The 14,583-nt window shown below is 46.7% G+C and overlaps 1 protein-coding gene across 1 annotated transcript in view; it reads right to left on the bottom strand.

The window, feature by feature from the left end:
- ME3 (malic enzyme 3) overlaps nt 1-2,434 on the bottom strand; it is an 84,927-nt gene extending 82,493 nt beyond the window's left edge. The window contains exons 1-2 of the mRNA XM_083499660.1: nt 2,150-2,434; nt 1,718-1,935 (exon numbers count right to left, since the gene is read on the bottom strand). Of these exons, the coding sequence (XP_083355786.1) occupies nt 1,718-1,903 (186 nt within the window). The 5' untranslated portion in view covers nt 1,904-1,935; nt 2,150-2,434. The remainder of the gene's footprint in view (nt 1-1,717; nt 1,936-2,149) is intronic.
- Between the last annotated feature and the right edge of the window lie 12,149 nt (nt 2,435-14,583).

Raw genomic sequence — 14,583 nt, 5'->3', positions numbered from 1 at the left:
CAAGGAGAGGGGAGAATAATAATAATAATAATAATAAATAAATAAAGCCTGGTAGTTGTTGTTCTCTTTGACATCTGATGGGAGGGCGTTCCACAGGGAGGGCGCCACTACCGAGAAGGCCATCTGCCTGGTTCCCTGTAACTTGGCTTCTCGCAATGAGGGAACTGCCAGAAGGCCCTCAGTGCTGGACCTCAGTGTCCGGGTAGAACGATGGGGGTGGAGACGCTCCTTCAGATATACTGGACCAGATATACTGGAGGCTGAGGGAACACTCCACAAGGGAGGGTGTCTGAAAAGGGGTGAGGGGCTGCCAGCCCTGCAGGCAAGGGGTGACATAACTGGGCTCCTGAGCCCCACAGGGGTGCCGCAGAAAGAATATGGTTGCTCAAGGGAGCTGTGGACTCCCAAAGGTTGAAAACCTCTGGCATAGTGGGATTAATTCTTTAGCATATTAATGTTGTGTTTTTACAGTCGGGGAGATCTGCTGCTTCAGATGTCTCTGAAGACACCTTGACTTTACTTAATAGTGTGCACTTTGGGGGCATGGGGTGGGGAGGGGAGGGGGGAGACGACACCAGCAGCTAAATGTCCTGGGCCAATCCTAGTTCAAGCCTGCTACTTGCTTTCCAGGAGCAATGTTCAGCACTGCAGCTATGACTGTGTGTTTATTTCCAAAACAAGCCCAAAATGTTTTCAGACTTATTTGGCCAACAGATATCCACTCTAGGAATGACGTGAACCCAACAAACACCAATTATCTGAAACATTCATCTATTAATAGGTAACTAGCAGAAAACTGGTGGTGGAGGTGTATTGCGGGGTGGGTACAGAGAGACAGAATTATATGCACTTTATTATCTGATTCTAAAGCCTATGCAGGTTATCATAAGTGCAGTTAAGACTATTGGGGGCTGGAAAATAGTGGGCAATACAGAGGAACATGACAGAGAATGTGTGTGTGACATGGAGAAATGGGATGGAATGAGGTTTCTCCTCCCTCTCTCATAAGACCAGAACCTAGGTTTGCTGAATGTTGCAATATTCATGGCTTATTCACACATCACATAGTTTAAAAGGGTAGAATTCTCTGCTACAACCAGGATGGAGAACATGCCTACCAATGGCTACTATTCAAGATGGTTTTCTACCACATCCAGTATCAAAGGAGATGGGCCCATAAATACCAGTCACTGGGAATCGCATTGTTGCGCTCAGGCCCTTTTGGATTTTCTAGAGACATCTGGTTGGCCACAGTGATAACAGGATGCTGGGCTAGACAGGCCTTTCGCCTGATCCAGAAGGCCTCTCCTGATCTTCTTGCATAATGCCGAGACCACGAAGACCTGAAAAAGATTTGCTGATCCACAAGCTACAGCAATGAGAGCAGGACCCACATTACTGGTATGAATGGGTATCATAACCAGGAAGCTGTTTGGGGGCACAAAATCGAAACCTGGGGCAGTTTGCAGGAAAAGTTGCACAGTGTTAGGTTTCCTTGCTTCTTCCAGACTTCAATAAAAGTTTTCATGCAGCACTGTGAGATCAAGAAGAGGAAACATACCTGGGAAGAACTAGGCAAGGTGGACTCCACAGCAGCGACAAAATATGAATTTTATTAACAGAGGATATACACACATGCAAACTCTCTCTCAGCAAAATAAATAAGTGCAAAAATGAACAAAAGCTTCCAAGCAAGAACAGAGAGGTTTAGTCTAACCTTGTTGAGATGGGGGTTCCTGGTGATGTCATAGCCCCTCTTCTTCACCCCCCTGGCTTTAGTGGGGGAAGGGTAGGCGTCTCCAGAGTAGCAGCATCTGTTCTGGGGGGAGCTGAACACCTGGAGCCGCAGTGTGGCCCCCGCCAGCCGAAGGACGCTTCTGCTAAACGTGGGCATCATCAGCATCGTTGCACAAAGCAGCCGGTGTGGATCCTGCGCTGTTTTCAAGACAAAAGGTTGCACTGAGCAAAGGCGGGTCCTGCCAGCGCTACCAATAGATGGGATGGGATTTGGGGGCGGGGCTGGGGGCTCCCTTTGCATGGAAGGTTAACGGCTCCCTCCCCAAAAGGCCCCCCACCCCAAACTCTGTCCTCCTCTCCCCGGGCCAGAAATGCAAAAGGATAAAAATGACAAAGAGCCATCGCTGCTTACTTTCGCCTCTTTCTCTGCCCTCTCAGTCACATCACCAGCCGGCAAGTGCATCCAGCAGCCTTGGAGGAGGCGACCCGGCAAAGCGAAAGCAAACCCCAGGAAGCAGATCAAGTAACCAAATTTGCAACCCGGAGACTGGCTGCTGCGGAACGGAGCCCCGCGGCGCCTCCGCCTCCCAGTTTCCGTCCTCGACCCCCATCTGGGTTGAGACGCTGGTGCTCCAGGACGGAGGGGAGAGGAAAGAGGAAAAGTTGTGCTTTAGCAGAGAGAGATCCCTATGAGCTTGTAGAGCGATAGAGTGGGGAAACAGAGCAAAGGAAGGAGAAGGCGGAGTTGAGGTTCGCAGGCACCGTGCGCTCTGCGTAATCTCCAAGGTTGCACCTAAAATCGAAGGAATTTGGCTGCAGCTGGGGCCAGGATGTGTTGGCAGTGATGCAGTTAGAACCACAGAATTGTACAGTTGGAAGAGACGCTGAGGGTCATCTAGTCCAAACCCCCCCCCATGCAGGAATCTCAACTAGATGTCCGATGGCCATCCAACCTCTGCTTGAAAACCTCCAAGCTAGCAGAGTCTACCAGCTCCCGTGGGAGTCTGTTCCACTGTCCAACAGCTCTTACTGTCAGAAAGTTCTTCCTGACGTTTAGTCAGAATCCCCTTTCATATAACTTGGTTCGGGTCCTACCCTCCAGAGCGGGAGGAAACATGCTTGCTGCATCCTGCATGTGACAGATATTTGATACAGTGGTACCTCGGGTTAAGAACTCAATTCGTTCTGGAGGTCCGTTCTTAACCTGAAACTGTTCTTAACCTGAAGCACCACTTTAGCTAATGGGGCCTCCCGCTGTCCCTGTGCTGCCGCAGCACGATTTCTGTTCTCATCCTGAAGCAAAGTTCTTAACCCGAGGTACTATTTCTGGGTTAGCGGAGTCTGTAACCTGAAGCGTCTGTAACCCGAGGTACCACTGTACTTGAAGATGGCTATTGTATCTCCCCTCAGCCTCCTCTTTACCAGGCTAAACATACCCATTTCCCTGGGAAAGGTTTGCTATTTCCTATAATCCATAAAAAGGTAAAGATAAAGGACCCCTGACAGTTAAGTCCAGTCATGAACGACTCTGGCGTTGCGGTGCTCATCTCGCTTTACAGGCCAAGGGAGCTGGCATTTGTCCGCTCCGCAGACAGTTTTTCCGGGTCATGTGGCCAGCATGACTAAGCTGCTTCTGGTGCAATGGAACACCGAAACCAGAGCAGCGCACGGAAACGCCGTTTACCTTCCCACCGGAGTGGTACCTATTTATCTACTTGCACTGGTGTGCTTTCAAACTGCTAGGTTGGCAGGAGCAGGGACCGAGCAACAGGAGCTCACCCCGTCAGGGGGATTCGAACCGCCGACCTTCTGATCAGCAAGCCCAAGAGGCTCAGTGGTTTAGACCACAGCACCACCCACGTCCCTGTAAATAATCAATAGAAACTTGGAAAACTGTCTTATACAGAGTCAGACCATCTTCCACCTAGCTCAGTATTGCCTGCACTGACTGGTAGCAGCAAACCAGGGTTTTAGGCTCCAGCAGCATTCACATGACAGCTAGTTTCTTTTTACTGATGTTTCACCATCTGGAGAAAAGAACAAAACTGGTGATATGACAGCCATTTTCAAATATCTGAAGGGCTGCCACATGGAGCAAGCTTGTTTTCTCCTGCTCTGGAGGGCAGGACTCGAACCAATGGCTTCAAGTTACAAGAAAGGAGATTCCGACGAAACATCAGGAAGAACTGTTCCGCAATGTGGAATAAGCTACTTCCTTCACTGGAAGTTTTTCAGTAGAGAATAATGGCCATCTGTCTGGGAACCTTTAGCTATGATTCCTGCATTTCAGGGGGTTGGACTAGATGACCCCTGGAGGGTCCCTTCCAACCCTGTGGTTCTGTGATTACACACTTGCTGAAGTGAGGGAGGTATTTGTAAACTGGCATTTGCATTTCATGATTGTAAACAATTAAAAAAAAATTAAGAAAGAAAGGACCAGCTTATATATACAGTGGTACCTTGGGTTAAGTACTTACCATATTTTTTGCTCTCTATATAAGACTCACTTTTTCCCTCCTAAAAAGTAAGGGGAAATGTGTGTGCGTCTTATGGAGCGAATGCAGGCTGCACAGCTATCCCAGAAGCCAGAACAGCAAGAGGGATTGCTGCTTTCACTGCACAGCGATCCCTCTTGCTGTTCTGGCTTCTGAGATTCAGAATAATTTTTTTCTTGTTTTCCTCCTCCAAAAGCTAGGTGCGTCTTGTGGGCTGGTGCGTCTTATAGAGCGAAAAATACGGTGATTCGTTCTGGAGGTCCGTTCTTAACCTGAAACTGTTCTTAACCTGAAGCACCACTTTAACTAATGGGGCCTCCCGCTGCTGCTGCTGCACCACCGCCACACAATTTCTGTTCTCATCCTGAAGCAAAGTTCTTAACCCGAGGTACTATTTCTGGGTTAGCGGAGTCTGCAACCTGAAGCGTATGTAACCCAAGGTACCACTGTACACAGAAAATAGAGTGGGAGTTTTGGAGAAGACTTCCTCACAATGATGTGGTGTGTACACACACACACACACACACACACACACACACAACTTTCATTCCACAGAGGGTGGTAGGAGAAAGGTTTGACTGTTCACTTCTCTGCTTGGTCACCGGTCAGTCCTCATCAATATACTTTCCCCTGAGCCTGCTAATTAGTTTTAATTGGGCCGGTCTGTGTTTTGGATTGTCGGGAGCTGTAATCGTGTAAGGAGCAAAAGAAGTGTGGCAAGGAGTTGATGCTGCCATGGCTTTAATCCCGTGCCCCTGGGCGCACAGAGGGGGGTCTTGGAGGAGCCAGACTGGCAGTAGCATTCTACAAAACACATTTCTTCGCCTGGGTCAACAAGACGGTGAATCCAATTCAGGGCAGTTTGGTACATGTGCTGGTAAATCCCACTCATAGAGGAAAAAATCTACGTGGGCACTTCGTTGCAATGAAAAGGAGATGAGCTGTGCAAGAGAACAGGCGAGCGCAACTAATCTCTTGCACAGCTCCCTCTCAGTTCACCAGGGCAGGAGAGCCTAAAGGAATGCACCTCATGGGTCAGATCTTCCTGTATCCTACTTGTTGTTTAGTCGTTTAGTCGTGTCAGACTCTTCGTGACCCCATGGACCAGAGCACGCCAGGCACTCCTGTCTTCCACTGCCTCCCGCAGTTTGGTCAAACTCATGCTGGTAGCTTCGACAACACTATCCAACCATCTTGTCCTCTGTCGTCCCCTTCTCCTTGTGCCCTCAGTCTTTCCCAACATCAGGGTCTTTTCCAGGGAGTCTTCTTTTCTCATGAGGTGGCCAAAGTATTGGAGCCTCAGCTTCAGGATCTGTCCTTCCAGTGAGCACTCAGGGCTGATTTCCTTCAGAATGGATGCGTTTGATCTTCTTGCAGTCCATGGGACTCTCAAGAGTCTCCTCCAGCACCCTAATTTAAAAGCATCAATTCTTCGGCGATCAGCCTTCTTTATGGTCCAGCTCTCACTTCCATACACCACTACTGGGAAAACCATAGCTTTAACTATACGGACCTTTGTCGGCAAGGTGATGTCTCTGCTTTTTAAGATGCTTTCTAGGTTTGCCACTGCTTTTCTCCCAAGAAGCAGGCGTCTTTTAATTGTATCCTACGATACTACCCTAAATGGTTCCCTTAGTCTAGCACTGAAGCACCTTACCTCAAGGTTTGTAGGCTGCGCCATCTTGTACACTGTGAGGAAGAAGAGGAGTGGATGAAGAAACCTGCCAGGCAATTACTTGGAAGCTGTGGTGTATAGCTTTTGAAAGAGGCATAGCTGCTACCCAGGTTTGATTAGTTACTCCCTAAAGATGTGATATTTTGAAATGTGTATGGTACGCGGGCAGCCTGTGGGCCTCTGTCCAATTCCATTTGGATGACACGCGACTTTGTTTTTCCTTTACAACTCAAACAAGTGTGGCTCTGGATGCCTGGCCTCAGTTATGGATGCTGAAAATGGACAAACTGAAACTCTTTGGGGCAGTTGTCTCCATGCTCATGTTACTCTCTAAAACTGATTTCATGTAGGTGGTAGGAAGGGGGAAACACAGGAGAAGAGGGTAGCAGAAAGAGAGAAAGGAGAATGGGAAGAGAGAGCAGAGAGAGAGAGAGAGAGAGAGAGAGAGAGAGAGAGAGAGAGAAAGATTGGCTAGTATATGCCTCCAACAATTACTCCTGAGGTAATATGGACGCGGGTGGCGCTGTGGGTTAAACCACAGAGCCTAGTCCTTGCCGATCGGAAAGTCAGGGGTTCGAATCCCCACGACAGGGTGAGCTCCCGTTGCTCGGTTCCTGCTCCCGCCAACCTAGCAGTTCAAAAGCACATCAGAAGTGCAAGTAGATAAGTAGGTACCACTCCAGCGGGAAGGTAAACGGCATTTCTGTGCGCTGCTCTGGTTCGCCAGAAGTGGCTTAGTCATGCTGGCCACATGACCCAGAAGCTGTACACCGGCTCCCTCGGCCAATAAAGCGAGATGAGCACTGCAACCCCAGAGTCGGCCACGACTGGACCTAATGGTCAGGGGCCCCTTTACCTTTACCTAATATGGGCCTAGTCAGAAAATAGGTTGTCCACGCCTATATTAAGACTTTGCTTGCAAGTACCTTGGAATTTGAATGGCTTAGTTGCCAAATGTTTTGGCTCCTGAACGATTGAAACGTTCTTTGGAACCCAACTTCCGTGGCTTCCGATTGGCTGCAGGAACTTCCCACAGCCAATTGGAAGCTGCACCTTGGTTCCAGAACATTTTGGAGGTCAAACGTACTTCCGGAACGGATTCTGTTCAACTTCCAAGGTATGTCTGTAATCAGTGCACATTATTTGTTTGATGGTGTTTTGTGCAAACACTCCAGTTTTGCACACCCATGTCCTTAGTGCCTGGAAATGTTGGAAACACATGTGCTGTTTTACCACAGCATTGCTATTTTATTTCCATTTTTGTAGGCTATGTTTACAACAGATCATAGGTTGCTTTGCAGCCAAGCGGGCTAATCATTACCTCTCCCTCTTTTTTTAATAGACCCCCTGTTTCTGTGCCTTAAACTTGATCTGCAGATAATCAGCAAGAATTACTGCTTATCTCCAGGCCATGAGAAAGTTCATTTGCTGATTTATACATGTTAGGGTTCACCTACTGGTTTCTATTGACCTTGTCCACAGTTAAAGGGGCAGAAACAGGCCAGGCAGAGTTTTATTTTTACTGCCAGTTGGCAACGCTGAATGTAACATGGCTGACAGCCATTTTTAATGCAAGATAGAATTATAAACTCAGAGGGGGGCCATTGAGACCCCATAATCCTGTCCCCTGTTTAACAGCAGGAAACTCAAAGCTGGAACCCAAACATCCGATGAAGCCAAATGCTGGAACGTTCAAGACAAACTATGCAACTAAACTATGGGATTTGCTCCTTACGGTATCCTGGAAACTGTAGTTTCCTCCCCTCAAAGCTACAATTCCCAGCACCCTTAAAAAAATACAGCTCCCAGGATTCCTTGGGGGAAGTTACATGCTTTAAAAGGTAACAGTATAAAACTTCTCTACCTAGGCGAGTACAGTATATGGATGCTAAGCTTATGTGATTACTTCTCAGTTTTATGCTGTGGGATATTTTGGGCAGTGTGGTGCAGTGGTGAGAGTGCCGGACTAGACTCCAATCAGCTGTGAAACTCAATGGGTGACTTTGGGCCAGTCACTGCCACTCAGATTAATTTACCTCACAGGGTTGTAATGGGGGGGAAATGGAAAAAAGCCATGTATGCCAATTTGAGCTCCTTGGAAGAAACATTGGATGCAACTTTTACAGAGAGAAAGAGAAAGAGAAAGAGAAAGAGAAAGAGAAAGTGAGGTGATTCAGTATTGTTTTCATATTTGATTTTAAATGCTGGTTGCATTCTTCCTTGGGCTCTTTTGGAAAAGCATGGGGTTTTCTTAGGGGAGAAGGTCAAATGGAAATAGTGCAAATATATGTCTTGCCTTCACACATTAGGAAGGTTTTTCCGTTCTTCACGCTGCCAGACTCTCCACTTTTAGAAGAAAAAAGTAGCTGTTGACCACAAAGAATCCTGAGCTGGAACCCAGAAACTGCCTCAGGAAGAGGAAGGCTGATATAACGATGAGCAAATTTGCTGTTGTTATTGTTATTAACATATTTATTTATACCCCGCCTTTTTGCCTTACTCAAGGTGGCTTAGAGATGAAATAAGAACAGCCAGAAATATAGGAAAAAACACACAACAACAATTAAACATTAATAGAATTAATACTACACCCACAAACACACCACAGATATAGCTGATACCATACAGACAAATTCAACAAAACAGCATGATACCAGCCCCTCATTAAAGCAGTCAGTTCCCAAAAGCCTGTTGGAACCTGACTGTCATTGCCAGATAGCAAGGATAGAAGAAGAAGAGGAGGAGGAGGAGTTTGGATTTGATATCCCGCTTTAACACTACCCGAAGGAGTCTCCAAGCGGCTAACATTCTCCTTTCCTTTCCTCCCCCACAACAAACACTCTGTGAGGTGAGTGGGGCTGAGAGACTTCAAAGAAGTGTGACTGGCCCAAGGTCACCCAGCAGCTGCATGTGGAGGAGCAGGGAATCGAACCCGGTTCACCAGATTACGAGTCCACCGCTCTTAACCACTACACCACACTAGGAAGGAAGGAGGTATGGTAGTTTAGTTTCTCTAGGGAGGGAGTTTCAAAGTCTGGGAGCAGCCACCAAGAAGGCCCTCTCCCACATCCCAACCAAGGGTGGTGGGACCGAGAGAAGGGCCTCCCCGAAGACCTCAGAACCCAGGCAGGTTCATATGAAGGAAGAGGGTCTTTCAGAGAGCTTGGACCTAAGCCATATAGGGCTTTATAGGGCTTTGAATTGTGCCTGGAAACAGATCTGTAGCCAGCGGAGCTGTTGTAACAAGGGAGTTGTATGTTCCCTGTAACCAGTTCTGGTCAACAGTTTGGCTGCGGCTGTTTTGTTTTGTTTTGTTTTGTTTAATTGTTAGGTGGAGGAGACAGGTAGTGATAAGGGATTGCTTTGTAATGTGCATTTTCCAGAGTCAAAGAGACCTGCATTGATTTCAGGTGGGTTGGTTAGGCTGATCTCCAAAGAATTGATGCTTTTGAATTATGGTGCTGGAGGAGACTCCAAAAGAACAGAAGGAGAAGGGGACAGAAGGAGAAGGGGACGACAGAGGACGAGATGGTTGGACAGTGTTCTCGAAGCTACCAGCATGAGTTTGACCAAACTGTGGGAGGCAGTGGAAGACAGGAGTACCTGGCATGCTCTGGTCCATGGGTTCACGAAGAGTCGGACATGACTAAACAACAACAACATGGGTTGGTTCTTCATATTAGGTTTGCAAACTGACTGGCGTGTGAGGGGAAATCTAGCAGGCTCTGGTGCCATTGAAAGCAGCTGAACCTGCTTATCACCAGGTAATGCTTGCAAATCAAGCTGCAAAGAAGATGGAACTTGATTTGCTCTTTTTTAAAAAAAGAAAAGAGAAGAAGGCAGCTCTATGCCAGGCGTACTTTTCTCTGGGCTAAGCCTTTACGTTGTGTTTGTTTATTGCACATGGGCGTGTTCCGACGTTGCTTCTGAAAGGAACGGGGTTTGTGTCTCCCCCCCCCCTTCTGCAAACCTAGGGAGCGCACCTCGCCCACTCCAGTTGCAAGCTGGTGACTTAACGCCAAGGTGACATGACATGTCAGCTACCAAGTTCGGCAACCTCCCACAAAGCAAACCAGCGCTTGGCCCTGCTGTCAACCCTCAAGAACAAACATGACAAATTGGTCAAAAGGAGTCCTAAGGCAAACTGGTCGTTTGTTGGTGCAGCCGGGCGAGTGCTTTGTTTCTGCACTCCACTGAATAAATGCACAAAAGGAAACTAAGTTCCGATACTAATAATATATGTTTACAAGAGAGTTCACAGTGCGAGGAACACCGTAGCTTATGTTTTAGAATCCCGCGGAAGCTGGTTTGAGGGGAAGTGCATGGAACAGCAGCATTTCTCAAAAAATTACGGTATACTTATGGATTGTAGCTAAAGTCATATGTCCTCAGCTTCAAATACCAGTGGTCAGAGTGCACTGGGACCACAGCAAGCAGTAGTTTGTCTACATTAGTTAGAGGACTGCCCTTGAAGACTGTTTAGAACAGCCCTTCAGGTGTTTAGACGGCAACTCCCATCAGTCCCAGGTAGACTGGCCAATGTCCAAAACTAATTTTAGTCCAAAATATCTGAAGGGCACCCAATTGGTGTAGGGTGTTGTTGTTTGTTTGTTTGTTTGTTTATTATTATTATTATTAATACTACTACTACTACTACTAATAATAATAATAAATAAATAAATAAATAAATAAATGAAATTTTATTTAAATCCCACCCTCCCCAGCCAAAGCCAGGCTCAGAGTGGCTAACAACAGTAAAATAATACAGCATTCTAAAATTAATTCATTATAAAATCAGTTCAGATCAAATTAATGGCAACCATTGGGCTAGAGTTCTGTGAAGAATTACCTTGGCCAAAGGCCTGGTGGAACAGCTCTGTCTTGCAGGCCCTGTGGAAGGATGTCAAGTCCTACAGGGCCCTAGCCTCTTGTGACAGAGCGTTCCACCAGATCAGGGCCACAGCCGAAAAAGCCCTGGCTCTGGTTTAGGCCAGCCTAACCTCTATGGCCCAGGACCTCCAAGGTGTTTTTGTTTGAAGACCGTGAGGTCCTCCGTGGGACATTACAGTATTATTATTATTTGAATTTATATACCACCCTATACTCAGAGGTCTCAGGGCGGTTCACATAAAAAGATCACAGTATATAAGATAAAAATAAAAGCAATAAACTAATAATAACCACCCCCCAAAAAGCCACATTTTAAAAGGGTATGGGATGTTGATCCAGTCAACCAAAGGCCTGGTTAAAAAAGAACAGATTTGCCTGGCGCCTAAAGGTGTATAAGGAAGGCGCCAGGCGAACTTCCCTAGGGAGAGCATTCCACAGATGGGGGGCCACTGCAGAGAAGACCCTGTTCTTGTGTTGCCACCCTTCGGACGTCTCAAGGAGGGGGCACACGAAGGAGGGCCTCAGAGTATGATCTCAGGGTCCAAGTCAGTTCATATGGAAAGAGGAAAGTTTCATCTGAGCAGAAAGCCATAGTTTGTCTCCTTTGGGGGAAGGATAATCAAGAACATGGTACTCTACTAATCTCTTACCAACATGCTGAGATTTCTTCTTCTAGTTTTATTTATTTTTTAAAATTAAAAGAATGTACTTCAACTCACTTTAACACAGACAACCATTGGGGGAGCAGGGATGTGAACACATCAGAGGGAGACATGAGAAGAAATATGCTGGATCAGAGTCAAGTTTTGTCTAGACCAGTGATCTTCAACTTTGGGTCCCCAGATGTTGGGCTGCAATGCCCATTATCTCCAGCCAGCTTAGCCAGAGGATGGGACTTGTATTCTGGCAGCGTCTGAGGACCCAAAGTTGAAGAACATTGGTCAAGTCTAGCATCCTTTCTTTCCAACTGTGGCCAGCCAGATGTTTCTCAGATGACCACAAGCAAGGCGTTGAAGGAATAGGCCTTCCACATAGTTTGCACAAGAGAAATTGGCATTCAGGATCTTACTGGCCATAACCAGGGGATTCAGTTTAGTACTTGTGGCTAAAAGGTCTACAGAAGCCTTCCAGATGTTTCAGACTTCAGCTCCATCAGCTCCAGCTACTATAGCTGTTGCTTTCCTTCTTTCTTAGATGACTACACCAGCTTTCTCCAACCTGCCCTCCAGCTGTTTGGGGCTACAGCTCCCACCAGTTTACTCCTAGCAGAGCAGGCAAAGGACTGCAAACAAAAATTGCTGGTTGCGACCCTCTCAACCTCTGCATTTTATCAGTAAGCAAATTATAAGATTCCAAAAACCTCTAGCGATTTCCCTCCAAACAAATCTTAGCCTTTATAGCCTGTTCTGAGCATTGAAGGAAATTGGAACACAGTGTGATATGAAGAAGCATCGTTCCAGTGGGAAATACACGAGGCATGACGTGACGCAGAGAGATTAAGGGACGTGTCCAAGGTTATAAATGAGCATCCAAGCCAAGAATAGAGCCTATATCAATTCTCCACCCTTTTCCCATTGAACTCCCTCATCCGCAGTTGACTTCTTGGATATCTTTGCTGGATAAGTTGTTGTCTTAGTGGTTGCCAATGTCTCATGGAGACAGAAAACATCTGTAAGTATCAAGCTAAGTGGTTTGGCTCGACTCAGAGGCCAATTCCTGGCTCCATTTAGTAATCACCATTATCATTATTATTATCTTAAGGGTAGATTGTACTTTTCTTCTCTTTAAGCTGAAGAATGAGCAACTAAGAGCACCCCCCCTTTTCTTACTGAATAATTTTAAAACTTGAAGAAAAATTATATAGATAATGCCCCAATAAGCTGTCTGAAATGCCACCATCCAGGACCAGTTTTCCTATGTGATCTGCCCTTTGTCTGGACTTACACCAATTTGTGCAGGAGAAGTCCTGGTGCAATTAAAAATACTACCCACTTGGACACAACTTCAACGTATGCCTACTGCATGCTACAATTCTTCATTCATATTATTTATCATTGTCATACGGGACATCAGCATTGTTATGCTTCAGCCCCCCCCCAAATCTTTTGTCTTTCTGCTGACCCCTGAACGTGTGTTTTGATAAAGTCTGTATTCCTGACTCCAGTACGTAGCTAAATTGTACCTTCTGTGATTCAGAGTTGGGCTAGATGACCCTTGGGATCCCTCCCTCGCGACTCTACAATTCTATGATTCTATGATGACTTATGGATTCCAGTGGCTTCTGAATCTTAAGCTCTCTTCAGCCAAAATTTGCCAAACCTCTGCTTATTTTCTCCCCTTTTTTTGGCCCAGACATTTTCATAGCCATGCACAAAAATAGCTACCTATTTATAAAATGTCTGCACCCTTCTCACTGTCAGATTATTTTTGAGTCACAGGGTGGGGCTGGGTATTCAACGTCAAATAATGAGATTCTTCCATTATGCAAAACGGGAAGGGTGGGATTTGCAAGGCAGAAACAGTAGGGAGGTGTCCTGGCACACGTCTCCCACCTACCCACCCTACTGCTCCTCTATCATGGATCAAGACTGATCAAGTTACTGAAAATAGCTGGGGAGACGATTCGCTGGGGGGGGGAAAGGTGCCAGACAGAGGATGGGTCCAGCACGTTTGGTGACTGCATTGATACAGAGCGGAGTGGTCCACTTAGTAAAGGGTATTGTCCCTCCATCTTTGATACCCGCAGCTATTGAACTGTTATGTTATGTTAGTTAGTTAGTTAGTTAGTTAGTTAGTTAGTTAGTTAGTTAGTTATGTTATGTTATGTTATGTTATGTTAGTTATGTTAACTGGCATGCAACCAAAAGATTAAGATTGCAAACCAAAAGAACAATATTGGGTACTAGCTCTTCGTCTGTCAGAGTCACCATAATACAAGACACCTCATTTAGTGTGAAACTTCTGATGTTCAGAAGCCAAAGAACATACGAAGAACATAAAAAGAACTCAGTTGGTCAGTGCATGGTGTTGATAATGCCAAGGTCACAGGTTTGATCTCCAGAGGGGACAACTGCATATTGTCTGCATTGCAGGGTGTTGGACTAGATGATTTGCAGGCCCCCTTCCAACTCTTTGATTCTATGAATCTAGCCCAGCATCCTCTTCTCAGTAGCCAGTCAGATATCCGTGGGAAGCCTGGTGCCAGGAATGTGGTATCAGACTCAGAAATTGAACAAAGTGAACAAGGGACTGACTCTGCAGATGAGAGCTGGCTGACAGAAGCAGGAAAGGGCAGTTCAACCCCACTTCCCGGGGGAGACTCTGTTAGCACTCAAGAAGAGGAAGAGTTGGAAGGCAGCCAGAGTATCGCTAGGCAATCAGCAGATAAGCAGAGGTCTGTGTCTGGGTCAAGTGAGTGTGGGGAGGTCAGAGGTCAGCCTCTCAGTCCCCATTCTAGGAGACTGGATAAGATCAGATGGCAACGGATGGGCAAGAGGGGAAAGGCGGGAGTTTGGTGTCCTTCCTATTGTGGGAGAGGCAAAGATTCAGATTGAACAACTATCATAAATCTGAGCAGGTGAGAAGCCATGTTTTGGATGTGTGTTTTTGGGGTTTTTTTGAGCCGGGGCAGGACGCTCCATGGGGCCTCTGAGGAGTCCGCCTGCCTCCTCCCACTCAGCCGCCCTACAGCTGAGGGGGAGGCGAGTGCATTTTGTCACCCCCCTCAGTGGTGACACCCAGGGCAGCCTGCCCCCACTGCACCCCCTTCCTCCACTCCTGTATCCT

Source organism: Podarcis liolepis (assembly GCF_965112155.1).
Source record: "Podarcis liolepis genome assembly, chromosome: 4".
Taxonomy (NCBI): domain Eukaryota; kingdom Metazoa; phylum Chordata; class Lepidosauria; order Squamata; family Lacertidae; genus Podarcis; species Podarcis liolepis.
Note: the sequence above shows the minus strand (reverse complement) of the source record. Positions and strands in the feature narration are given on the sequence as shown.